The sequence below is a fragment of the Hyperolius riggenbachi genome, chromosome 9 (genome assembly GCF_040937935.1).
Source record: "Hyperolius riggenbachi isolate aHypRig1 chromosome 9, aHypRig1.pri, whole genome shotgun sequence".
Taxonomy (NCBI): Eukaryota; Metazoa; Chordata; class Amphibia; order Anura; family Hyperoliidae; genus Hyperolius; species Hyperolius riggenbachi.
The window spans coordinates 52,844,252-52,872,205 of record NC_090654.1 but is presented as its reverse complement, the minus strand read 5'-3'; the positions used below and the strand labels follow the sequence as shown (position 1 = coordinate 52,872,205).

The following is a 27,954-nucleotide window of genomic DNA, read 5'->3' as shown; positions in this document are numbered from 1 at the left end:
TGTGAGAAACTCATGATGGGCTCACGAAACGTGGTGAACGAACTGCAGTGGCAGTCTGACTGTCTGTAAGTAGTAGCTGAAGTGTATGACTGGCTAGCTGAGCAGTAAACAGTACACTCTGAACCTGCCTGCCTGCACTAAACACACTAATCACGTACTGCTTTTTTATACAACACTAAGCAAGAGTAAAATGCAATAAAGTGTGTTTTTTTATGGGCACAACTGATCCCAGCTGACACTGCAGGGCCGCACAACACAGCACACTAGTGATTCCCCCCCCTTTTTTCTCCCCACCAACAGAGCTCTCTGTTGGTGGGGTCTGGTCGTCCCCCCCCCCTCCCCCCTGTGTTTATTTTTTTATAAATATTCATGTTATTTTTTGTTTAATATTTTTGTACTAATTCTTTTGTTATTTATTTTTTTTAAACCCTCCCTCCCCCCAGCCAGCCAATCATGGCGATCAGCTCTCATAGGCTTCAGCCTATGAGAGCCGATCGCTGTCTTGTGTCCCAGGGGGACAGCCGTATCACACAGCTGTTCCCAGTACAGTGCTGCTGCAGATCGCAGCGCTGTACTTAGTCAAAAGACGTCGGTTTGGCCGTCTAACAGTCTCCCGAGCGGCGATCGCTGCTCGGAAACTGAAGGCGGAGCTCTGCTCCGCCTACCAATAGGAGATGCGCGCGCAGCCTGTTCGCGATCTCCTGCAGTAGCCGGCAGAGGCGTATCTAGAGGGGTGCAGGCATGGCTTGTGCCATGGGCGCCACAGCACCATGGGGCGCCATGCCTCAGAATCAGACCTCAGATTAATTATCTGGATAACTTGGCTACTTAATTTATGAATGTAGGGCTCACTTGGCTTAGTGATAGAAAAGAGGACAGAGAGGAAATAATAAGATAACATATTTTCCAAAAAGTAACTTAGCAATATCCTGAAACAAAAAAACAGGTAACCAGAACACATGTACATGAAAAAGGATGCTGTTTTTAGAGGGGGAAGGGCGCAGTTTCAGTGTTTGCCATGGCTCTATATTACCCAGATACACCCCTGGTAGCCGGCCCCAGGACATGACGCCAATTAGCATTAGGCGGTCCTGGGGCTGCTGCCGTGGTCACGCCCGTGGGCGTTAACCAGTCTTTAGGTAGTTAAGCAAATCGCAATCGCAGGACATGCAGCATTTTGGGAGCGTTTCCATTCCAATGAATTGTATAGGAGCAGGGAGATCGCTCCCAAAATCGCTTGCAAAGCGCTGTCATAAATTGCTAGCGAATGCGATAGCGCTTTGCCCCTTGTAGTGGGTTCCAGGCCTCACAGTGATGGTGCACCACCCTCTTCCTAAACCATATCAGACCATATGCCTTTCTACAATGCATTTCGCTCAAAGTACTCTTGTTCTGGTGTTGAGGGTCAAGGTTATTTTCCCCACCTATGTATCCCCCTCAAAAGTGTAAAATGGTGGATGGAATAATGGTGGAATCTGGAGTACTCTTTTAATAATGAAGGCCCTCCGATATCCACTGTCAGCCATATGAATATGTGGGAGCCTCCATCTCTCCTCAGCATCCCCGGTGGCTTCCACAGTGTGTGGTGTGGTAAGACCCCACTCCTTACAAGTAACTGCGACCACACCCTCTACCACATTTTGGGCTCTATTCATAAAAGGTTACCGCAAGTTTTCCGCTCAAAACAGCGGATTTTCCCGTCCATTTAGCAAAGTGGGCATTCATAAAAGCTGTTCCTGCATGAAAATCTACAATCCCCCAGCAGAGCGAGAAATTTCCGCCTTCTCCAGTGTTTTTCTAGATTTATCTAGAAAAAAGTAACAAAATGGCCATTCATAAAGTTTAGAGGAAGCGGTATGTGGACGGGAAATACCGCTTCCTCTGATTTTGCGGATTACATACAAGTGAATGGGACAGACCTCCCAGAGAGAGCAGCGCACGGAGGGACTCTGCCGGCTGAAGTGTTTCCGCATGCCTTCCGACAGCTTACCGCCAGCTTTCAGCGGGAGATCTCCGCACTTGCATCGCAGCTGCCAACATTTTTTTGAATAACCACCCAGAAGTGTAAAATACCGCTGCGGTATTTTACCTATACGAGTATTTACGCCACAAGTTTTTTATGAATAGAGCCCCATGTGTGGCCAGTAGTGGTGGTCATGTCCAGGAGAACTCATGGAGAAGCATGTGATCAGTTTTGTCAGGTGATAGATTTGCAAAGCCCGATACCAGAGCAATACCGATCGTTGGCTGCTGTACACACATAACAATCATTGGCTGAAACGGTTGTTATCAGCCGACGGTTATCACATGTGTGCTTTATACTACTTGGAGATGGTAAAATTGGACAGTGATGGGCCAATCATAATTGAGGCCTGGTGCACACCAAGCGTTTTTGGTAGCATTTTCAAAAACGCTGCTGCTTGTGAAAACGCTTGGCTAATGTAACTCTCTTTTAGCAAACCACAAACGTGGCTCCTGCAGCATTTTTGCGGTTTGCAGATGCGTTTCTGCCTCAATGTAAAGTATAGGAAAAGCTCAAACCGCTCTGAAAAACGCTAGATCAGAGCGGTTTTCCAGGAGTTTTTGTTACAGAAGCTATTCAGTAACAGCTTTACTGTAACAATTTATGAAATCTGCTACACAAAAACGCTGCAAAAAACACTAGGCATGTTTATAAAACATCTCTAAACACGCCTAGAATCGCTCTGAAATCTGCTCCAAAAACCTCTAACGTTTTGCAGATCTTTATGGGATCCGTTGAAAAGGGCTCCTGAGCTGCCTGTATGAAAAGGGCTCCTCCATAGACATCAATGTTATTTCTGCAAATATGGGCTACAAGGTGGTGAAAAGGGCTCCTGAGTTTTGATATAGGCTACAAACGGGCGCCCTTTTGTAGCCCATATTTTTTTTTTCGGCTACAAGATTTTTGGCTACAGTAAGGCACCCCTTTGTAGCCCATATCTTTTATTCGGCTACAAAAGGGCACCCCTTTGTAGCCCATATTTTATTCGGCTACAGTACAGCACCCCTTTGTAGCCCATATGTTTTATTCGGCCACAAGGTTTTCGACTACAGTAGGGCGCCCCTTTGTAGCCCATATTTTTTATTCAGCTACAAGGTTTTAGGCTACAAGGTTTTTGATTCTGCTACAAAAGGGCACCCTTTTATAGCCGAGATTTTTGATTCGAGAGTGTAGTGGAGGTTAGGATTAGGCATAACAAGCGGGGGGGGGGGGAGTCTTAGCGTTAGGCACCACCTGGGGGGTCTTAGGGTTAGGCACCACCTGGGGGGGTCTTAGGGTTAGGCACCACCTGAGGGGTCTTAGGGTTAGGCACCAAATGTTGGGGGTCTTAGGGTTAGGCACCATCTAGGGGGTAAGGGTTAGGCACCATTAGGGGAGGGTTCTGTTTGAGAGTAGGGAGCAGTTAGGTCATAATAATCACTTTTCTTAGCTATATCTACAGCCCTTTTATAGCCCAACAAATTTTGCCTATAACAGCATCCTTTTAAATAAACTAAAACTAGCTTTTTTGGATACTCCAGGTGCACTTTGTAGCCGAATTTGGCATATATGGGCTACACCAAGGGGCTTTTGTAGCCAAAGTTGGCATATATGGGCTACACCAAGTGCCCTTTGTAGCCAAAGTTGGCATATGGGCTACACCAGGCGCCCTTTGTAGCCGAAGTTGGCATATATGGGCTACACCATGTGCCCTTTGTAGCCGAAGTTGGCATATGGGCTACACCAGGCGCCCTTTTTGTAGCCGAATTTGGTATATATGGGATACACCAGGAGCCCTTTTTTCCGGGAGCCCTTTTCAAATAGACGCGCTAGAGGTTTTTGGTGGGCATTAGGCCAAGTGTGTACCAGGCTATAGCTTAGTACAGGCACTAGACAGGCAGCCCCCCATACAGTCACATCTGAATGAGGCCGCAGCCATGCTCAGCCTCAGACCCTACATGTCGCAGTCCTCTGCTGCTCGGTAACGTCACTGCGTGTCAGCACTTAACACGCGTGGTGTTAACCCTCCTGGCGGTACACACTTTCGGTGGCTGTGTCTGCGGGAGGGATTTTTGTAATAAAACTTGTAATAGTTGTAGCTAGCACTAGGCTAGCTACCTGTGTCCCCAAAAGTCCCCCGCACCTCTCTGATCTCCCCGATCGCCGCCGCTAATATTTACCCAGCCGCGATCCCGCGAGAGCCACAGCCTCCGCAATCAGCTTCAGTCGTTGCTATGGCGACGATCGGACATGACGTCATGACGTCATGCGCAGTCCCGATCCTCCCCATAGCGAAGCCTGGTGCTGATTGGGAGGCTGGCGCCATCGCGGGATCCCTGGGGGGTATGTATTGCGGCGGGGATCGGAGGGACTTTGGGGACACAGGTAGCTAGCCTAGTGCTAGTTACAACTATTACAAATTTTATTACAAAAATCCCTCCCGGGGCCATGCAATCCTCTGCGGCATCTACCCCGAGTGTAGGTCGGGGTTACCGCCAGGTTAATACTGCTGCAACTCGACTGCATTTAGGCCTCTTTTCCACTAACTGTTGAGCTGTGTGCTCAGCAAGCAGTTGCCAGGCAGCAGTGAGCAATAACCAGGCAGCAGCAAGCAGATACCAGGCAGCAGCAAGCAGTTACCAGGCAGCAACAAGCAGTTGCCAGGCAGCAGTGAGCAGTTACCAGGGAAGCAGGAGATTTGGGCGCATGAGACAAGTGGACAAAAAGGGCGCCCCATTCACTCCCATTATAAATATCGTTTAATGGGCGCCGAACAGGGAAAAAAAGGCACCGGAGATTATTAACGTTTTACAAACGGCGCCCGGAGATCTTTAAGGTTTTATAACTGTGCTTGTGATGATTTAACTTTACAAAATGAGCCCATGACGAATAACGTTTATAAAGATACTAAATCACTATTTCTATAACATTTCTAAAACATTATTATCCACCCAAAAAATGATTTACATTTTTTTATTTACATTTTTTATTTATTAATGTTTAAAACATTATTATCCATAGGGGGTCTTAGGTTTAGGCACCACCAGGGGGGGTCTTAGGTTTAGGCACCACCAGGGGGGTCTTAGGTTTAGGCACCACCAGGGGGGTTTTAGGTTTAGGCACCAACAGTGGGGTCATAGGTTTAGGCACCACCAGAGGCATTTCACTGCCTGTAAACAGTTCGGTGAAAAGAGGCCTTAATTTGCATCCACATTTCACTGGCAGGTGGCAGACGTGACTCTGAACTGTTCAGCAAGCGCGCAGTTCAGTCATCCGCCTGAAAGAGGCTGGGTGGTCAGTGGGATGCAAATAATTCCAAGTTGATGCTGGATTGTGCAAATTTTGTAAACTAATCTAATCCTGCCAAGATGGAATTCAATTATTTGCATCTCATTGATCATCCCTTTCAGTATTATATACATTTAGGCCTCTTTTCCACAGACTGTTGATAGCCAGTGAAATGCCTCTCAAACTCTCACAACTGCTCACCGCTGCCTGGTAACTGCTTGCTGAGCACTCAGCTCAACAGTCCGTGGAAAAGAGCCCTTATGTAGCTCGGAAAAGGATCAATCAAAATGCAGCAGCTGCATTCCCATTTCCAAGCCACGGTTGCATGGTAATGTTGTATGCAAATATACAAGGCTTGGAAATGGACCAATGGAAACCCATCAAGGTGAAATTCAATTGGTCCCTTTTGAAGCTTCATTTGCATAGTCCTGCCTCCCCTCAGAACAATTTGCATCTGATTGGCCACCCCTGCTGCCCCGTGGAGGAGGCTGGGCAGGTGTATAAAGTCTCTTGAGGAGCTGAGGTTCTGGAAAGTGTGTGTTTGTGAATCAGGCCTACTGACAGTAACATGCCTCCTACTAAAGCTGCTGCTGCAGACAAGGAGAGTGGGGAAGCTCCAGCAGGTAAGGTTTATTATGTCTCTGTGTGGAAAGCATTAATAAGTATCATGTGCAGAAATGGATTAAAGCGGACCCAAACCAAACATTTTTTTAATTCAAAATATTTAGTTGCATTACTCTGACACATACAAAGAGAAACACTCCTTCAAGCCTATGAGCATTTCAGTGCATGCTTTTCACCCTTCTCTTTTCATAACTAGGGTTATACAGATGGCAGCCATTAGCAATTCCTTCTTTGCCGGACACCATCTACTCCACCAGTCAGAGCCGGGACAAGGTCCTCCAGCACCCAAGGCTGAGATACCAAAGTGCGCCCCTCCATCCCTGCCACCCCAGCCATCACACACTGATTGCTATCAGACTAAGAGGCGCCCCAGGGCCCACAACCTCCCCAACACCTTAATATCTAGTTATCTGGCTTGCAGTCACTGCTATGTATCCCCTTTTCTTATTTCTTCCTGCTTCAAACACAATTAGGAATGACAGCTGAATGAATTCTGTGCCCCCTCTTACACTGCGCCCTGAGGCTGGAGCCTCTCCAGCCTATGCCTCGGCCCGGCCCTGCCACCAGTTTGCTGGATTCTGTCCCGGCAAAATGAAAGGAAGGGAGAAGTTCCTCCAATAAATGTAAAATATTTTAGATTTGTCATCATGCAGCTGAAAAAAGGCTATTTATTATGATTTAGAAAATAGGTTTTATTTCTGAAATCTTGTATTTTTAATTTGGGTCCACTTTAAGATGACATGATGCCCTAGACAAAATAGCAATTTTTGCCCACTGCTGAGTAAGATTTGAGGAGGGGGGCTAACATCAATCAGGCCCCTAGACTCTCTCCAGGCCCTGGGCAACTGCCTAGGTTTGCCTTGTGAATGATCTGGCTCTGAGCTTGTGCAAATGCTAAAGTACTGAATGATCTCCAGTGTCCAGTCCCTGCATGTAGGAGGCCCTCACTCCATGCTGAACTGTGCAGTATGTGGAAGGGCTGACCCTCTGCAGGAGACACATTTCACCATTGTCTCTGCTCCAGTGTCCTTTTTCTTCTAGGTTATGCACAGGTCTGTAACATATGGTGTATTGTTTAACAAGTTTATATTCTATTTTGCTTTATTTCACCCTGCCTCGCCCCCCCCCCCCCCATTAGTTTCCTATACTGGCCCGGGCCCACACAGCTGCTGTTACGTGGAACTGATGTCTCTAGTGTATGCAGTTCTCAGCACCTGTGTTTATGGGCTGAGAAGTGCATAATCGGGAGGCATAGCAATAGGGGATGCAGAGGTTGTAAATGCACTGGGGCCCTTGAGCAAGAGGGGCCCACTAGGGGCTTTCCTTTTTATTGTTGCATTGGTACTATGCTGGTAATGAGCACCACTATATGTGCTTTGCTTGCATAGTCTTAATCCTCAAATTGTTTCCTTCCTCTGATTACAACTTTCTGATGCTGCAGCTGTCCTTAGTAGGTTTTCAGGTTCCATATTAAGAGAGCTTGGGGCCCCATGTTTAACTTGCACCACTTAGGTCCCCAAGTTCCTTAGTTATGCCACTGTGCATGAGCCTGTGTCTGCACTTGCGGTAGATGTTTGTTCACCCATATATAGGACAGGTGCTGCTTGGTTCAAAGCATTTTCTGTACCTATGTGACCACACGGTAACAAGTGAGAAATGATCCCCAGACTGTCAGAGCCATAACAAATCAGTTTCCCAAGCAAACTGCTCACATGCTTCTGTGTGTATTGTATGTAGCATATGATGGCTCCATACCACGAGTGCTCTAAGGGCTTATTTATGCTGTGATTCTGAGGCACGCTTTCACACTATACAAGAGTGCTGCATGTGAGATTTTGGGAATAATTGTGATGTAATCCTAATTGCAGAAGGAAGTCTTTGAAAGGACAGTCCCTCTTTGAGAACCCGATCCCTCTGTTGCCCCTCAATCAGGACTGATGTACAGATCTGTGTAATAGCAGTAGAGTATGTCTTTCTACTGAAGGGTACAATGGATAATTTGCATATATTCAGCAGTGATGCCCTGGGAGACATCTCGAGCTCACTCCAACCTGAATTATCGCAAATTCTTTCTGTTTTAAGAAAGCAAACTTTTGTTTTTCTACTGAAAGTGTTCAATTGATTCTAAACTTCACTGCTATCTAATTTATTTTTTCCAATGTTAATATGAAAAACTTGAACAGGGATAGAAAGGACAAGTGTAGCTTGCATTATAAAACATATATTTTTCTTATGAAATCTTTATGGTGTGCATGGGATGGGGTGGGACTTAACTGTCCCTCTTTAGCTCTAAAAGTTGGGAGCTATGATTGCAATTGATGAAATATCGCTTGGTGTGAAGGCCCTAAGGTGATTTTTTTTGAAGTGCTTACTCTTGCTGTTATGTGGTCTGAAAGTCAGAATTTCTACTTTGCTCCTATAAGATTCCTCACAGCTTGAAAGCTACTATCCAAGAAAAAAATCCTAGCAGAACATCACTGAAAATCTGAAATGGTTAGACAAAGTGCTTTCTCCTGCTATTCCGCTTCAAATCCGCATCCAAACTGGAGATAAAAAGTTAACACAAATGTATCAACCCTGGAATGTAAACAAATATTTTCTGAGCAGGGGTGTAACTAGACTTCATAAGGCCCTCTGCAAAAGTGATATCATGGGGCCCCCTTGGACCCTGAACCCCATGCAGTTTGCATGATCGGGAGCTGGTGAATGGCAGCAGAGTTTTGCTGTTTAAAGAGGATTTCCAGTGAAAATAATGTAGTAAAAAAAGTGCTTCATTTTTAACCATAATTATGTATAAATGATTTAGTCAGTGTTTGCTCATTGTAAAATCTCTCCTCTCCCCAATTTACATTCTGACATTTATTACATGGTGACATTTTTACTGTGGGCAAGTTATGTAGCTGTTTCTAGCTGTTCTGGCTGTTACAGACAGCTGTAAACAGCTAATTCCTGTCTGTGAACCTTGTTACATTGGGCTCTATTCTCAAAGAGCCAAAAGTACCGCAAAATTTTACTGCTAAATTCCCGCCAGCGGTAAACTCCGCATTTTTTCAGCATTCACTAACATTTTCCGCATGTTTGCCTCATGCGGGAAAAAAGATGCGGAAACAGCCATTATTCATGCGGGAATGATGCGATAAAAAGGTTGCATGAAAAAGTGTTTAAAAAAAGTTAAAGTCCAGCAAGCACAGCCCTTAAGCCTCCACACTTCATTAAAGTCAATGGGATGCGGAATATATCACCTACTACTTGTAGGTGATAAAAAATCGGTAATTAACGACGAAATGATGCGCCTGAACAATTTTGAGAATTGATCTTTTATTGCGGAAAATACCGACTTTTGCGGAAAGTTTTCCACATGAATCCCGCACTTTTATCACACTTTTTCCACATGCGGAAAAAACATGCGGAACATTTTGAGAATTCCAACTTGACGGTATTTTGGGTGCAAACTTTCCGCATGTACTTTACCGCATGCGGGAAGTCTTTGAGAATAGAGCCCATTGTGGCAGTTTGCCCAGAGTACCGCAGTACTCAGAGCTTCTTGTGGGAGGGGTTTCAGCACAATCAGTCATACAGCGCCCCCTGATGGTCTGTTTGTGAAAAGCATTCTATTGCTCATGTAAAAGGGGGTATTGGCTACTGATTGGGATAAAGTTTAATTCTAGGTTGGAGTTTCTCTTTAAACAATATCTGGAAGCAGGAAACAATTACACATGCTCCTGCACATGGCTTATGTGAGCGAACAGGGAGGATTTTTTGCTAATTGGCAGCACTTGTGATTGGGGAGAGGGAGGGGCCTCCAAAGCCTTGGGGGGCCACCCCCCCCCTGCGATGGCAGGTGTCGCAGATGTGATTGCTACACCCATATCTCTGAGAAAAGGTCTCTGCTTCAGGCACAGCATTCAGAATAGCTCATTTGATTTTAATATATAATAAAAAGCAGTTATAAAAGAGAGAGAATAAAATGCATTGCCTGCTTTCAGGGGTAAGAAACTACACTTTGGAAACTTGTAATTTGTAAAGACACTATTGCATGCGCTCAAAAGCAAATATAACTGAGTAATAAAGGAAACATTTTTTTATTGAATGTTATGTCAGTTTCAGACCACTTTAAGTATGTGGTAGATGACTCCTGGCCTCCAGCATTGGCCCAGGATTGAGTCTCATTGACCATCTCTAGTTGTGACTTATAAACCAGAAGAGGTGGTTCTAGTCTAGTTTTGGGGACTCCGCAGGAATCCTCATAGGGAAACTCTAACGTGATTGGGTGGACGGCACCCTCTCACTGTTTCTGATAGGTTGTAGCAAACTACGCCCACACTATTTAGCCAATCGCAATGCTTTGTACTGTGACTGAAGAACTGTTCACTGAGGTTTCCTGCTTTGTCCCCTAACTAGATTAGCGCTAGAGAGGTCAGGATTTGTATGTTTCAAGTACCACCTAATTGACTACATTGGCCAAAAAGCCTCTATTGTGAGGAACATTGGACTGTAGGCAATATCCCTTCTAGCATAAACCTTACTTTTTAAAGTAAGGCCATGGCCATCTTTATTGGTTATGAAAAACTTTTTTTGAGGTCCATCAAACTTTTTTGTTTAAGAGAACTTTATTCAAACCATAAAACATAACTCAGCTTTATCCAACCATCACGGTTCAGGGATAATTTATTTTCATAACACTCTGTAGGACCAACGATAAATGGAAGGTCCACCACCAATTGTAGGTACTGGCAAGGCCACTTTTTTTTGTTGTGTGGTTTTTCTTTTTTTTTTTTTTTTTTTAGGACCATCTGCATGACCCCCTGATGGGATCTTGGCCTTTCTGAGAAGCTGATTACTGCACACCAAATATCTGTTTATCTTGTGTCAATGCAAAGCATGAGTTTTAATGTAGAAATGTGGCACATCTCTAAACTTCCCTTAATTTTTTTTCTTTTTACAGGGAGTAAAGTCAAGGCAAAGCCAAGCAAAGTGGTGAAGACCTCCAGTAACCCTTCCACACTAAAGATGGTGGTTGAGGTCTTGAAGCAGAGCTCTGAGAGAAAGGGAGTCTCTGTGCAAGCCATTCGCAGTGGGATCTTGTTGGCCTATCCCTCTGTAGACCCTGTAAGGCTCAAATTTCTGCTGAGGTCCGCCTTGAACAAGGGTATAGAACAGGGACTCCTCACTCGACCCCCAAACTCCAGCGCTACTGGTGCCACGGGGCGCTTCAAGGTAGGCACCAAATTAGACAGGCTGGTTGTAGCCTATGGTAATATGTACATGTCCTGCTTGCTTAATTTACTGACATTATTTGGGGGGGAAGGGGGGATTTGTTTCCATTTAAATTGAGGTCCTTTCACACGTCTGTACTTAATCCTGCTAACTAGAGCAGGGTGAGTCCTCTTTCAGCTTCAGCCTGCTCCAAATTTCCCTGCACCACTTTAAATGTATGGTCTTGTAGTTGCCCATCATATCCACACTTGTCCTCTGCACCTCTTCTGCAGGAGCATTTATAAAAATTCATTTTGCAGGAAGTGGTTAATACAATTTAAATTGTGACGTCTTGTCACAAGATCATTTTCAAAGCTGCTTTATGATTAAGTGCTGCCAAGAGTGTGACTAGCTGTGTAATGGTGGCATCCTCTCATCCACAGCTGGCAAAACCCCTTCCAAAGTCAAAGGTCAATGACAGCAGTAAGAACTCTGAGAACGTGGAGCCCAACGCAGAATCTAGTGAGAAGCCCAAGAAGGCATCAGCAGCAAAGAAAGCAAAGCCTGCCAAAGAGTCTGCAGAAGAGTCTACAGGTAGTAGGAGACAGCAGGGTTTTTTATTGTACACCTTCATGAACCCTCACATGACACTGGTTAGCTCAAACCATTATAGCTAATGGCCCCAGCAGTAATATGGTCTCTCTCCAGATGTCAGTTTCTCAACATTACAGCATGTTGCCCATTTTTGATTACTGTAGGTCAAGGGGCCACAGACACCTTGTTGTAAGTAATATCCTCTAGTATGCTGTGACACATGCAGATTGCATAGGAGTACTCCATAGTTGTGTATAAATGCTACTCAAACATTCCTGATTTTTAATTGTTTAATTAAAGGAGAAGTGAGGCAACAATCTTATTTACCTGGGGCTTCTTCACCCCCATAAGCCATGCATGTCTCTCACTGCAGCTCCAGTCCCGATGACAGCCTCTGAAGGATCGCTGGTCCGACCCCTGATGGGTTGGCATCTTCTGCGCATGCGGCCACATCACTGGGAGCACATTCGCACATCCATCAGGGGTCGGTGATACTTCAGAGCCTGCCTGTGGGACCTGGGAACAGACTGGAGCTGTAGTGAGGGGCACACACTACTTACCTGGGGCTTTAGTCGTTTTGCTTCTGAGGTTTAATTTTTATATATGGGCTTTAAAAGACTTCCCCAGTCTTCCTCAGCAAGGCCAACCAAGCAATGAGACCTAAAGCATGGCTGCACAGTGGCACTGACCCAATGAGGATTGGCTTTTTTTCTGCCAGAGCACAGGCAGGTCCATGGCACTGTGAATGCCAAGCTGACAAGGGGTGTTTTTTTCTTTTTTCAATTGCTGGAACAGGTCAGTTGGGGGGGGGGGGGGGGGGGGAATAGTTTCTAAAGGATCCAGAGGTGTCCCCCTTCCAAGGGGAGTACTCCTTCCCCTGAAGACAGTCCCTCTTTGAGAACCAAATCTGTCTGTCCCCATTTCTTCCATGTTTGCCCCTTTCAGGACTAAACTACAGATCTGTATAAGTGGATGTATTCATCTGACTAAGAACTGTTGCTCTAAACTTGTTTTTTTTTTCTAAAGTGTATTTTGTTCAAGTCTTAATATGAAAGTAGAGCAGTGTGGAAAGTGGTAGTTATAAAAAGGCACCATTGTGGTTTGAATGATGATTTCCTGCCTATTCCTTGTATATGCGGTTAAGAATATGTGGATGGAGGGGGTGCTGGGCTGGCAGGAGCATATCCTTAAAGTGGAACTTTAACCAAGGATTGAACTTAATACCAAGCTAATATCACTCTTTCTTTGCCAAGTGCAACCAATGTGTGGTTGAAATGCCAAAAAGAGCAGACAGATTGTAAGCTTTTGGGCAGGGTCCTTATGTCTCCCACCTGATCATGCCCCTCTATTACCCTATGCCCATCCTATGAATCTGAGTGAACTCTACTTGGCTAATCTCCATGCTCCCATCCGGTGACTAAGCATTGCCTGGTACTCATACTGTGCTGTGTGATCTGGTTTTTCATGTATTCCTGTATTGTCATATTGCTGTGTCGCCCTATATATTGTCTGTAAACTAATGTCCAGTGCTGCATAATATGCTGGCGCTTTAGAAATGCAATAAATTACATTGACTGACGTGGGCCTATATGCAATTAACTTTTTTTCGCATGAGTTATCTCATAGGCGGTGATTTTCTTCTTTAAACTAACTTTTCAACATTTTACAATTGAAAAAACCCAAAGTTAGGAAGTACTAAATTTTGAGTTTTCTTGCTTGCTGGTGGTTTAAAAGGCAAAGTATCACTTACGAGATCTTAAGAGAAAAAGTGAATTGCATATGGGCCATGATAACAGCTTGGGAGATATACAATGATAGTCAAAGGCTGTACAAACTTGAGCATAAGCTAGGGTGACCAGGTGTCCTCTCTTCCCCAGACAGTTCCCCTTTTTCCGACCTGTCCGGGGCATCCGGCCGGTTTTTTAAGTGTCCGGGTAAGGGGAGCCGAGCGGCCAAGCCAGAAGAGCCGATGCTTTCTAAAGAGCCGGAATTCCCATCACTAGACAGACTCTTTAAGCATCGGCTCTTCTGGCTCAGCTCCCAAAGAGCCAGCTCTGTCAGCTCCCAAAGCTTCTGTGGTGGCACTGATTGGCGGCGGCCAGGAAGGAGGCGAGAGGCGGCCTGTCGGTCTACGGTAGCGGGTTAGGTTGTGATATGAAGACAGGTAGTGATGTCGCGAACCTCCGATTTTTGGTTTGCGAACCTCCAAAAAGTTCACGAACCGCAATAGACTTCAATGGGGAGGCGAACTTTGAAAAACCAATTCTACCGGCTGGAAAAATGATAGAAAGCATGTTTCAAGGGATCTAATACCTGGAGGCAGATATGATTGCATGAAATACACATCAAAAGTCCCAGGCAAAAATCTAGACTTCACATAAACCCCTATTTTTAAGGTCAATTTTCAATTACAGGCCTACTCTGCTCTCCTCCCCTCCCTCTACCCACCACCTCCTAGGGTCTCATCTGCCAGAAAATTATAGTATTTCAAAAGCCAGCTTACATACCGTGGCTGGGAATTGAACCCAGGTCTCACTGTGTAGTGGGCAAGTACCTTAACCGCTGTACCACCAACACTAGTAACTGAAGCTAGCCTAGCATGTACCATTTCTGCTCAATCCAAGAGAAAAATTAGACAAGACAAAACATTAATATCACACTTTTCTCCTGGCGGACTCAAAGCACCAGAGCTGCGGCCACTAGGGCACACTCTATAGGCAGTAGCAGTGTTAGGAAGACTTGCCTAATGTCTCCTACTGAATAGGTGCTGGCTTACTGGACAGAGCCGAGATTCGAACCCTGGTCTCCTGTGTCAGAGGCAGAGCCCTTAATCATTACACCATCCAGCCACTGCTTAAGGATTTATAGCCAGGCATGGCCTTGCCTTTTGTGTTCAACAGTTGTCCAAAGAGAACCCCAGATAGCCAGGCACTGTACCACCACCACTACATGCCGAAGCCAGCCTAGCATGTACCATTTATGCTCAAATACAAGAGGGGGAGATGAATCTACCTGGCTATCTGGGGTTCTCTTTGGACAACTGTTGAACACAAAAGGCAAGGCCATGCCTGGCTACAAATCCTTAAGCAGTGGCTGGATGGTGTAATGGGTTAAGGGCTCTGCCTCTGATACAGGAGACCAGGGTTCGAATCTCGGCTCTGTCCAGTAAGCCAGCACCTAGTCAGTAGGAGACATTAGGAAAGTCTTCCTAACACTGCTACTGCCTATAGTGTGCCCTAGTGGCTGCAGCTCTGGTGCTTTGAGTCCGCCAGGAGAAAAGTGTGATATTAATGTGTTGTCTTGTCTAATTTTTCTCTTGGATTGAGCAGAAATGGTACATGCTAGGCTAGCTTCAGTTACTAGTGTTGGTGATACAGCGGTTAAGGTACTTGCCCACCACAGTGAGACCTGGGTTCAATTCCCAGCCACGGTATGTAAGCTGGCTTTTGAAATACTAGAATTACCTGGCAGATGAATAGGTAGGAGGGGGAAGGGAGTGAGTAATATACAAGAGCCTAATTAAACTCTCCCTAGCAGAGTGTAGCAGCTGTCCCTTAACTAATTAGTGTTGGCAGACAAGTGAGTAAAACTGCACAAGGACGTGTCCTGCAATTCTCCTGGGGAAGCTGTGTGGTGGATGCTAGGGAGAGCAGAGGTGCATGGTGCTAGAAAGCCAGGCTGGTATTGCCACGACCCCCAGACTCTGAGAGCCTAGTATGGCTGGCTGCTACTTGGATTATTTTAGTTGGAGATCGTCTTAAATCCAGTACTCCGGCTAATTAACTTTTGGAGTCAGTTTCTGTTCTTGCTTAGAGTAACTTTAGCAAAAAGGGGGGAAAAGGAAATTCATACATTGTAAAGTGAAGTTAAATAGAGATCAAGAAATCATCATATTCACAATTAATTTGTTCATATTGTTCCACAATGGGTCTGCACATCTTTACTGCTGGCAGACAAGAAAAAAAACTAGACCGCACCAACTGCTACTTATAACCACGCCCAGTGTTTATCTATTCTACCAGAACCTGAAGTCTGGCAGGCCAAAATGCAAAGTGGCTGTGTTACAGTGGCCAATGTCAGAGGAATTGATTCCAGCGGCTCTGGTGTAATGACAGCTTGTGCTGCCCTTATGCTTAATTGATTGATGCGGTGGTGAGGGGCAGAGCCTAGTGACATCGCTGGCAAGGGAGACGGAGGGTGGCCATGAGGGATGGAGCAGCACACAAATCTGGCTCCCCTCAATGACTCTAGCTCCTCCCCTGCCCCTCCTATAACCTGGCAGCCAGGTTCAGCATCCCTTACCCACCTATTTCCTGCTATGAACAGTAGTGGGTGAGGGGGAAGATGCTGACAGTGGTGAGAGGATGGGGGAGGAACTGGAGCCCTGGACTCTAATACCTATTGGCCAACTGATGGGAGGTGAGGGAGGAGCCGGCATCAATTTCATTTGACACTGGCTGTGTTAGCATGGTCACTTCGCATATTGGCTGGCCAGAACCTGAAGTGGTTGTAACATAGATGCATATGCACAGGGAGATGCTGGTTGCTTGGAAGTTGGAAAATTGCTGTTTCCCTCAATGCAGCAAGTTTCAGACTGGAAACTGTTAGGACCTTGGTCCTGACATCACACTGTGGGAGGGGTTTCACTACAATATTGGCCATACAGACTCCCTAACCTATTTGAGAAAAGGTAAATGTGTCATGGGATATCTGCTACTGATTGGGATGAAGCTCAATACTTGGTAACTCTTTAGCTTCTAAATTCCTGTCTGATGCCTCTAGTGAGGCAGTACGAATTGCAGTCAAATCAGCAGCACTGATAAATTGCTTGCGTAGATTCCTTTGGTTAAAAGGACCCCCTTCTTTTTTTTTTTCTTTTTTTGGTAGGAGCTTCTCTCGGTACACCTGTCAAGTACATGGAAATCTAATTGCTGCTAAGGCCTATTCAAACATGAATCTGCACATGTCCAGTCAGTTTCTATCAGTTTTACCTGACTGGACCAGAAATTTAGATTTGTGTGAACACAACCATAGAAATGCATACAAAACTGACTGACTGTAAATGGACAGGACACAACCTCTTGTGTGAGAACCAAGCTTAAGGGCCCTTTTACACTTAATGCATTAGTTTCCCTCCATAGCAGTGCGTTATGGTGATTCACACTAACTGAAAACGTTGATATTACCTTTTTTAAAAAAAATCAGTTGTCCTTTCAGTTGTAACTGAGAGCAACTTATAGTGTAAAACCCACACGTTGTAAGTGGGTGTGGTTAGACAATGGCAGTTGTGTTTTTTTTTTTTGTTTTGTTTTTTTTTGTTCTGCAATGTTGGAAACCAATCTCCTCCTACATTAGCAATTAAATGCCACTTTTAAACTTGAAAAAGTAATTTATGAACATAGTTGCCCAGGAAAGTTTGAGAGGATTTGGGGTTAATGGTTATCTCTGCAACTATGCTATGTAGTCCCAGACCTGTTCAGAGACCAGATTCTTTATAACATTGGTATGCCTATGTGAGGGTGGGTTCTTGGGAATAATGGATACCACAGGCTTAGACTGTTACTGCACTGGTAACTGTATGTGTGCTACCAATTTGACTATGGTGTGGTTTTTTTTTTTTTGTTTCCATGTTTGGAAACTGTAAAGGGGGGTTACTGTTGCATTTATTGTACTGTGTAGACTTTTTTTAATAGGGTTTTTGTTTTGATAAACAGAAACCTAGGGAGTTGTAATGTGAGAATTGAGTGTTACAGAGCACATCATGTAGATGCCAGAACCAGGGGGCTGTTATGTGGGCTGCCATAGCTCGGCACAAAGTGATGAAAGACCCTCAAGTGCATGTAGAAGTAATTGCCAAGGTCAGACTGGAATCTTCACTGCCAGTTAGGTTACCAGTCTAGCCCAGGCATGGGCAAACTTGGCCCTCCAACTGTTGAGGAACTACAAGTCCCACAATGCATTGCAGGAGTGACAGCCAGTCATGACTCATAAAGGCAAATGCATTGTGGGATTTGTAGTTCCTTAACAGCTGGAGGGCCAAGTTTGCCCATGCCTGGTTTAGCCTCTGCCTGCTGTGTATGCAGACCTGATGTTTCAGTGGTCCAGATCCATCTTTCTCCTCTGTCATGACTTGCTACAATTGGACCACCAATGTTCTAAAGGATACCATTCTAAGCTATACATTCTAGTAAAGCGCAGTCAAAGCGATCCCCTGTTATACATATTAAAACCTACCAAAAGGTACCCATTAATGTATACAAATTCAAACCTGGTCAACTGATCAGCCATGTACACATTGAATTTCTAGTTTTCCCGCCATTCTTCTGCATCTACTTGGCGTATGTTGGAGAAAGCTGCCACCTTTGTGCATCCTTTCCCCTTTGTCTCCCTTTGTGCCTCCTGTCTCCTTCAGTCCCCCTGTGCCACCTGCCTCTTTCTGTCCCCCTGTGCCTCTTGTGCTCCTTTTGTCCATGTGCCTATTCAGTCCCTATGTGCAACCTTTCTCCCCTGCACCTTCCTTTGTCCCCCTGTGGCTCTTTCTGTTCCCCTTTGTGCCTACTACTGTCTCCCTGTGCTTCCTTCTGCCCCTTTGTGCTTTTTTCTGTCCCCATGTGCCTCCTTTCATCCTGTGCCTCTTGTCCTTTTTGCCTCAATCTGTCCCCATTGTGCCACCTTCTGCCACACTTTGTGCCTCCTTCAGTCCTTTTTCACCTTCTTCTGGCCCCCTGTACCTCAAACTGCCCCTGTGTACCTCCTTCTGTCCTCCTGTCTTTATGCCCCCCATTGTGCCTCCTATTGTCCCCCTGTGTGCCTCCTGTCTTCCTTTGACTTCTTCTGACCCTCATTCCTCCTTCTGTCCCCCTGTGCCTCCCTATCTCTATGCCTGCTTCCTTGCATGTATTTTTTTTTTACATAAAATACGTTTCATGGGAGTGACCACTTCAGGCAATAAGATGGAGCATATACAAAAACAGGTCTGATGCCAAGGTGCTTGGCATAGTACCTGACCTGTTCTTGTAGATGCTCAATCTTGTTTTGCAGGAGTGAACCACTTACTCAATGTGGTACATTTTACTGGAGTATGTAAATTGTTTTGCTGAAAATTGATTGGCATTTTGTGTGTAAAATGAGTTATAGTGGTGGACTTTCCTCCTCCAGGCAAATGTTTTAGATCTTTTTATACTTCTGTATAACAAAAGTATGGATAAAGAGGCACCAGATCAACCCTTGGTGAAGGGGTGTTGCACTTTTTTTTTTTTTTCTTTCTGATCTACTGAGAGCGACTTCTTAATCCTGATTGGGGACAGGTCTAATCTCCCCACCTGCCTTCAGTGGTTGCCTATGCAGTAACCCTGACTTGTGGGTATACTGCACATACTCTTTCCATACACCTTCATTTACCAGTGCATACTACACTAGATTGGGCTCTTGGTGTCCCTCGTTTCTTTTGCAAGTTCTGAATAAATGCAAAATGGCTAAATAAAAACCATGTCAGTGTGCATTGATGTCAGCCCTTCTACATGGTGAAACATCCTAACCACTGCAGTGGCAAAATGTCATAGCCAGTCAAACTATATAGATGCCAATGTGCTTTCAAACTAGAGGCGCAATAGACGGTATGGCTACCATACTACTGTGGTCAGGTAACTTGTGGGTTTTCTCATTGTACTACCAACTGTATCCAAATCAAATGGCATACACATTTCTGTGTATGTGACAGGATCTGAGGATCTCCCCAATAGAGTAAAAGAGGAACCACCAGAGGACCTCCCCACTGCACTGGAGGAGGCACCAGAGGTTCAGCAGCAAGAAATGTTGGGTGAGTCGTCTTATTAACCATGTGTAAGATTTACTTTCTCCAACTCTCCTGTGGCTTTCCTTCCATGTGACCCAAACCCTGCCTTCTGTCCCAGGTGTACAACCTTTCCACACAGCTGCTTAAAGGTAACCTGAAGCGAGTGTTGATCATTTTGTAGCTGGTGACTGAGTGGAGGTGCCCAAAAATAACTAAGGCCAAACCAATGCATCTAGCAGCCTGACACCACTTCCTCAGGTGAATAAACATTGTTGCAAGCTGTACCCGGTCCAGAGTGCTTTTAGGCAAAATCTTATAGTTGCCTGCCTTAAGTGGATTTTTTTAAAGATGTGACCAGACCTGTGCCTGAAAAGTTCAGTGGAGACATTACTTGTTCACATACAATTATACTAGTTGCAGGTGGGGAAACCAGAAGGGTATATTTCTTACTTTACGACACCAAAATACTACATCTGATTAGGCTGCCATTATACTTTCTGTTTCTGCATATCGCCTGTTGATCGATCTGGCTTTAGTAGTATCTGAATCACGCCTGATAGAATGCAGCTGATCTAGTCAGACATCAGTTAGCATATAGCGACACCATGATCTGCATACTTGTTCAGCAGGGTCTATGGCTAATATTAGAGGCAGAGATCAGCAGGACATCCAGGCAACTGGTAATGTCAGCCTCCATATCCCTATCACTTCAGGTTCCCTTTAATTCGGGTATCTTGGAAACCGTGCTGCTTAAATATGCTGTTTTGGGGTCACAGACCTAACTGTACTGCTGCCCACAGATGGAAGCCGGAGTGCCAGTATGCCTTATGGTCTCATATCTGCCAGTCATGATGCAGAAGACCCTCAGCCATGGCCCTCAGCTGCTTCAGCAAGCTCAATGAACCTTCAAATCGGTGAGTCTAATCCCCGCCCCCAACCTCAGACTTACATTTTGAGGTGAAATTTAGAGGAAGTTGGGAGAGGTGGGTGCTATTGGAATTGTATAGCTATAGCCAACAATGACACTTAATACATGCTGACATTGTGTCAAGGATGGTCAAAGTGATACAATTCTGATTTTATGCAAGAAAGTTGCTTCTTTGACAATTAGTTTTTGGAAAAGAGAAATTCAGCTTATAAACTAAACAGTAGGTGGTGCATGCACCATATTAACTACAATGCTGCACCAGGGCCATTCCCCATGCTGTACTCCTGAAACCCTGCATGAGTGCGTATTCAGCCACACCTTATACAGGATGTATGTCCATATGCCAAAATATGACAATTTTTTTGTTCTCTCCAGACCATGAAAAGGCCGAGTCTCTGCTGGATCAGGTGGATGATGTCCTCATCAAGTATGAAGTCCTGAAGACCAACATGTGGCTCCTGATGAGTTCCCAACAGCAGGAACTGAAGAAACTCAGAGCAAAACTTTCCCAGGCTCTGAATCTTTAAAGGTTTATTATATATTGTATAAATGTTGAGATGTTAAGTTTGATTAAAAGTTTGTGAACCATTGTTTTGCCTATGGTGTGTTCATTGCAACACTTCATCATGGCACCAAATCTCTGCAGTCTTTACACATTGCTACAAACTCCTAGACCTAGATTTCCAGCATCCGGGACCATAGTCTATGTACCAGTTGAGCACCAGGTAACAGACAACTGGTGCTCACAGGCATACAATCAAATTGCCAACACGTGTCCTATACTGGGACATGGCCTAAAAGTGCAAAACCAATTTCTTCTTTGATCCAGAACACAATTTCTATAGTAGCACTCGGGTTGAATCCGTCGGCTTGACTACATGCATTCATGGAAGGGCACGTGGCTGCTAAGAGGGTCCTAACAAACGTTTTGGTACAGAAGGGTCGAAGCAGCCACTATAAAATCTGGAGGCTCCCCTCTAACTAGGTAAGTATCTAACTTTTTTATTTGATGCCCAGGTCTGCTTTAGGTTTGTCTGTTGGAATTAGTCTTGCTTTAACCTAAGGCTCCAGTTAAACTTCCTTGATGTTGGCAATGGAAGCCCACTCTGGCAAGAGCACATGGCCCTTTTACAGAATCTCAAACTATTAGGGAGGAGTTTCCAATCCAAGGGGAGAAGCAGACCTATTAGTATTGATCTGCTTTAGCATTGATGGCGTTTAAATGTCATTTCCATTAAATTGCATTTACAATGTTTTATATTTGTGGAACTTATATCTATGCATTTTTTTTTTATTTTTTTTCCTTGTAGATCTTTTTTTATTTTTTTTTTTTTACTAGATTTAATCTGGTTTTTGTTCATATTACTCTTAAGGGTCCTTTTTACTCCATGCACATTGCGATAGGGTGGCAAGTTACATTCCTGCTGAGCAATGCAAACATGACAGTCCTAGAATGTATGCTTCACTGCCACTATAAATGTACACATGACATCAGGGCCGAGGCATAAGCTGAAAAGGCTCCAGCCTCAGGGCACAGTGTAGGAGGGGGCGCACAATTCATTCAGCTGTCATTCCTAATTGTGTATGAAGCAGAAAGAAATAAGAAAAGGGGATACATAGCAGTGACTGCAAGCCAGATAAGTAGAGATTAAGGTGTTGGGGGCCCTGGGGCACCTATTAGTCTAATAGCAATCAGTGTGTGATGGCTGGGGTGGGAAGGATGGAGGGGCACACTGGTGTCTCAGCCTTGGGTGCTGGAGGACCTTGTCCCTGCTCTGCATGGCATACTGTGCATTAAACCAATGTAAACCACTTCTGATGCGAACTTGCCATTAGAAATGTATAACTGCAGCATGATGCAATTTTTTTTTTTTTTTAATGTCCACTTTAACTGAATGCAATGGGCACAGAGTGAAAGGAGCCTAAAGCATGAATATAACATTTGTACTTTTCTAAAAGATTTAAAGTGTTCCACCCCTCCTCACCAGATGTGTAATCGAGAGATCAGATATCTGGATATAGCTAATGCTTGTCACTTATCCCAACCATATAACTTAGCAGATGTCTGTCTCTGAGGGAGACTCTGCATGCTGGGTTTGTATATAGTATGTTAAAGTGGAACATTATTGAATATGCTTATTAGTTGTTACCCACAGTTTCAAGAAGGGTTTAGAGAATCATTGGCATGTTGACTATGTAAGAAGCTAGCACAAGGCTGAGGAATGTTGGTGGGTGATGAAAATGACAGTATCTAAGTGATGGGATTTCCAATGGATGTTGTAAAAAAAAAAATTGGACATTTTGACAGGTCCTGTATTCTGGGGTGCTGCAGTAATGGTGCTATTTGCAACCACTGCACTGTAGCATGAAACATTGCCCCATACTTCATAGCTGTGTGACTTGGGGGAGGGGTTATGAGGTATATATGGAGATGGGGAGAGCGCTAAATTTTTTTACCAGTTGCTGGGCTGCGGTAGTGTCAGAATCACACCAGAAACAAGCATGTAGCCAATCGCGTCAGATCTGACTCACACCTGACCTGCCTGTGCTTGTTCAGGCTGTCTAGCTAAAAGTATTCGAGGCAGAGGATCAGGACTGCCAGGCACCTGGTATTGCTTTAAAAGGAAATATGGCAGCCTCCATAGGCCTCTTGCTACAATTGTCCTTCAACAAGACACTTCTGGGATTACCACAGTAACGCACTGCAGCTTGTGTTCGGTGGTACCCAGGGCACGTCTGTTGCATTGTCACTCATTAACTTTAATGGTCACTGCGTGCTGCAGTGGGGGAGAGCACTGTGGCATTACTCACAAACTGTAAATGTAAAAGGGGCCTAAATGTTCAAGCCTCTTTCACAGCCTGAGCTACAGCATGAAATGCACATGTCTGTCAATTTCTAGTTTTCCCATTAGGCCTTCTTGCCTGTGTATTCCCTTCCATGTGTACCCCTCTTCCATGTATGTACAGCACACTGTAATCTGGTGATGGATATGTATAGAGGCGTGTCCTGGAGTTTTTGTTTGTATGCTACTAGGCATAACCCATTTCTAATTGGCAACTACAGTACACTTCTGCATTCTGGCTGAAGTCTTCCGAGACTTGTGGTTGGCATTCAATTCATTGTATCCTGACTTCCATGGTAAAATGCTGATTCTGATTGGTCCAATACTACCGAGTCTAGTGATTGGCCTACATTTTCCAAGTATTGGTAATGCTGAAAGCTGATTTCCAATTGAATTTCGGAAGCTCCTTCCTAGTGGGCAGGAAGACTCTCTCAATAGGCTATCTGGGACTGGTGGCTGGAGAGAGGGTAGAGTCGCAGTTAATCTAGAGGACTGAGTAACAAAACTGCCCCATTCTGCTCCAGACTAGGGAGTGAGGGCTCAAACCACTAGCAGCCTTTTTTTCTAAGTGCTAGTGATATGAAAAAGCTCTTAACCAACTCAGACCAAAGGGGGCTGAATAATTGCACACCCCACTTTGCAGTTATTTAAAAAAACTTTGGAATCCTGTGATTTTCATTCCACTTCTCATGTTTACACCACTTTGTATTGGTCTTTCATGTGAAATTCCAATAAAATTGATTCAGGTTTGTGGCAGTAATATGACAAAATGTGGAAAACTTCAAGAGGGACGAATACTCTTGCAAACCACTGTAGCATTACATTAGCAAGAGCTTTTCAAATCACAAAGCGCTCAGAAAAAGCTCCTAGTGGGTTTAAGGCCTAAGTCCTCGTCCAGGAAGCACAAACATTCATGGCAAGTGTTGACAAACTTTCATCTGGCACTCTGTTCTCAACTTTCGTTATGTAGCCAGTATACCGGCATCTTCAGAAAGTCCACTGTGGCAAAGTTACTCATGATCAGCCTAATATGAAGAAACCTTTTTTGTTTTGTGTAGATGGAGAACCAGTGAAGAAAGCAAAGGCTGCCCCCAAAAAGGAAAAGCAACCGAAGGTGAGCAGAGCGTTTTTTTTTGTTTTTTTTTCCCTAGCCTATATTGAGCTCTTGTATCTGGTGCCAATTATCCAAGGGGTGCAGTCTGCATTACAAGTGTCTCGTCCTAATTCAGACAGGTGGGAAAATGTCCTTCAGCTGGTCAACTAGCAGACCTGGTCTATAGGAGTTATACTGAACTATACAGGGGGATGCTTCAAGTGATTTGGAGGTGTATGTGGCCATGAAGGAAACACCTATGCAAGGGTCAGCTGTCTGCCATTTTGTTGGCCACTCCCCTTAGCACCTCCAAGGGAACCAGAGATGAAGCACCCTCATGTATTTTACTATATATCGGAACATTAGAGAACACCTACCTTGCTTTGTTTCTTTCTGAACTGCACAGCCTGCTTCTAATCAGCCCTGATAAAATCCCCAACTGAGCATTCGGTCTGGCTTTGCTCAGGAATATTTATGGCTCAGCCTGTCTTCAAGTCCAAGCCTGCCCCCTGCTGGCTCTGCTCAGGAATAATTATAGCTGAGTCATAACAGCAAAGCCAGACTGAACGCTCAGTCGGGTTTTATCAGGTCTGATAAATAAGCTGTGCAGTGCAGAATAAAACCAAGCATGGTAGGTGTTTTCTGTAATGTTCCCACTGATCTATATGGTAAAATACATGACTGTGCTTCGTCTCTGGTTCACTTATCTTATTGCCCTAACTTGAGGTCATGTGCAGGGTTTTTTTTTCTCTCTCAATTGGGCAGAGTTTAATCTGGTGCACTCCCTCCTTCCCCTGTCTGAGCACTGTCAGTATGCACAGCTTATGCTGGTGTGTGCATGGTGCACATGCATATTTTTTTTTTTTATTGGCTCCCCTTTGGGAATAGTCTGATGCACGATCGGTCCCAGGAGCAGACGTTGGGATATGTGCTCCTAATCTTTAGATGGGTTTGGCCCTGTAACATGCATAGTGCAGATTTGTGACCCCCCCCCCCCCCCACCTGGGTGTTTAAGTTCTGCGCAGTGTAAGTGACTACATGCATTCCTTTGTAACTAGGACCCCGGCTTTTAGCTTGGCTGTAGGGCTAGTGGTGGTTCCTGGATGATTCCTGTTAATGCATTTGTATGAACATGTGCATGTGTGCAAATGTGGCCAACATTGGCATCTGTTAGAGTTGATGCAGGGATATTCATGTTCTGTATGCAAATTTTATGCAGCTTGATAATGGATCATTTTGATTTTTTCAAGCTGCATACAAAATTAACAATTCTAGATCCACTCTGAACGATTTCTGTTCATGGATCAGACTAGGTATGGTTGCAGCAAATTAGCATCCTTAGTATCCATCTGCATCTCATCAGGTTTAATGTAAAGTTGTTGCATGCAGCTTTGAAATGGGTCATATGCATTTCCTGTTAATTTGATAGGCTCATATCCCAACATGCATTCAATTTACATGAATGTTTGCATCTTATTGACCATGCTTTAGGCCTGGAACCCACTACATAACACTATCGCTAATTGCAATCGCTAGTGTTTTGTAAGTGCTTTCATCAGCATTATCTGGTGATTTTGGTAGAGATTTTTAAAGTTTTTTTTTTTTTTAAGTGTTTTGCCAGTGATTAGCAATTAGTGTTTTTAATTTTGATTGGTCCTTTCAATTTCTTTTTGCAGTAACTTCAAAATGCTAGCAAAATCGCTGTCGGTTTTGACAAGCTGTTATGCCAGCGTTTATATAATTTACATTGCAGAAATACTAAAAATGCTGCATGTCCTGTGTTTGCTAGTTTAGTCATTGCAATTGCTCAAGTGGAATTTGGCCGATCCATTAGCTATTTCCTAAACGCTCAGCTAATAGAGTTTTGAATCACTCCCTAAAATCTCACAATCGCTCTAGTGGGTTCCAGCCCTTAGACATGAATTTAATGTGAATGTTTACTAAATAAAAAACAAATAAAACCCCCCATGGAGTGGAAAGGCTCTGGGTTTTATAGAGCAGGGTTCCCTAACCCTGTCAAGGCCCACCAATGTGTTTAGTTTCCTGCAAAACTTGTAGTGTCGCAGCAGAGCTAAGTAACTACCTCCTGGACTTGTACAAAAGTTGGTGGGCCTTGAGGACAGGGTTGGAACACCGCTATAGAGCTTTCCTGCTCCTCACTGCCCCTTTTAGTGCTGGCTCCCCATTGTCAGTATTTGACCAAATGGTCAAATACTGCTCTGCCACTGCAGGAGGCTTTGGGGGTCTCCTACAGTGGCATATTGGAATGAGGGGACTGAGGAACAGGAAGGCTCTATAGGACCTAAAGTATTCCCATTCCATGGAGGTGTGTGTTCCTATTAAGAAAAAAAGTGGTTTGGCTGTCAAGGCCAGATAATTTTGGTAGATGCCCAAGTTGGTGAAATGTTTTTTAATTGGGTTACTAGATGAGCCCATCTGTGCCAGTACCTGCTACTCCTGCAGCCACAATGTAACCTGGAGATGAATATGTATAGTGTGCTGGAGTTTATACTCAATGTTGGGCTCCATCATCCCTTTTGAGTCAAGCAATAAAATGCAACACAAGGGATGCCAATTCGGCAACCTCTCAATGGTCTAGTGGGGCAGAGTAGCAAGTCCCTACTCTATGTATGCAACAAGCTTGGTTCCTCCTTGGCCCAAAGCAGAAAAGTTGGGTAGAATCCAATCTCTCCACTCAGGGTGGGCAAGTAACTAGGTAAAGAGGTGCCAATTTTACTTGAGGTTTCTCCGGGTGATCTATTCCACCCAATGATATTGCATGGTATATACCAGGTATTAGACTCAAGGTTGATTCCTTATTACATGATAAGGTCAATATCATACCTCACCAGCTATTAGCCTGTTGGCTGAGAATGTATCATATACTGGCCTTCAACACAATTGAGACACCACCAGACTATTTTTCTCTAACCTCTGATCTCTTCTGCATTAGAAGCCAAAAGCTGCAGCCAGCAAACCCAAGAAGGATGGAGAAGAAACTAAATCTGCAGCTGGAAAAGCCAAGAAAGATGGAGGAGAAACTAACGGGGTGGCTGCAGCCAAAAAGCCCAAAGCGAAAAAAGAGACTAAAGAAGGGAGCAAAGCCAAAAAGGGGTCACCAGCTGAGGAGAAAGCTGAGCCCACTGAAGCTTTTAATGACTCTGAGAACTCTACAGCTCCAGTTTCCAAAAAACGGAAGAAGTAACTTTTAAGTTTGGGCTGTCTTTTAATATATAATGTATAGATGTAAATTTTTACTTGTCTAGTTATGAATTTTTTTTGGAATAAAGCACTTTTTGTAGAAATCTGGAATGCTGCCTGATTTTTTTGAGGGCTTTCTCACTGGTAGCTGATAGGACCACAGTGGTCTCCAAAGTTACAACAGTAGCAAGGAAGGGTTCTTCTATCCGTTCTGTTTTGTGCACTGGTATTGGATATTTCTTGGTCTACACATCCATGAGACCTTCTGTGCCAGTAGCAATCCTGAGGTGAAGAGGTTCCCCAAACCTGACCAATTAAATTGCATCACACTGACATCCCTGTTCCAAATTTGTTGCAGGATTATGCATAGTTAGAAATCCATTGGTCTAT

General features: G+C 44.4%; 1 protein-coding gene across 1 annotated transcript; it reads left to right on the top strand.

Annotated features, from left to right (window-relative positions):
* The first annotated feature begins 1 nt into the window (after position 1).
* Positions 2 to 27,589, top strand: H1-8 (H1.8 linker histone). Its single transcript, XM_068251536.1, has 5 exons — positions 2 to 65; positions 10,860 to 11,131; positions 11,554 to 11,704; positions 24,329 to 24,384; positions 27,317 to 27,589. The coding sequence occupies exons 2-5, from the start codon at positions 10,925 to 10,927 to the stop codon at positions 27,566 to 27,568; spliced, it is 666 nt and encodes a 221-aa protein (XP_068107637.1). The 5' UTR covers positions 2 to 65; positions 10,860 to 10,924; the 3' UTR covers positions 27,569 to 27,589.
* Positions 27,590 to 27,954: the final 365 nt, after the last annotated feature.

Excerpts from the sequence above, each read along its gene's own strand:
- H1-8 (XM_068251536.1), top strand. The coding sequence starts at position 10,925 with ATGGTGGTTGAGGTCTTGAAGCAGAGCTCTGAGAGAAAGGGAGTCTCT. Across the intron at positions 11,132-11,553 it reads GTGCCACGGGGCGCTTCAAG|CTGGCAAAACCCCTTCCAAA; the intron begins GTAGGCACCAAA and ends TCTCATCCACAG. Across the intron at positions 11,705-24,328 it reads GTCTGCAGAAGAGTCTACAG|ATGGAGAACCAGTGAAGAAA; the intron begins GTAGTAGGAGAC and ends TGTTTTGTGTAG.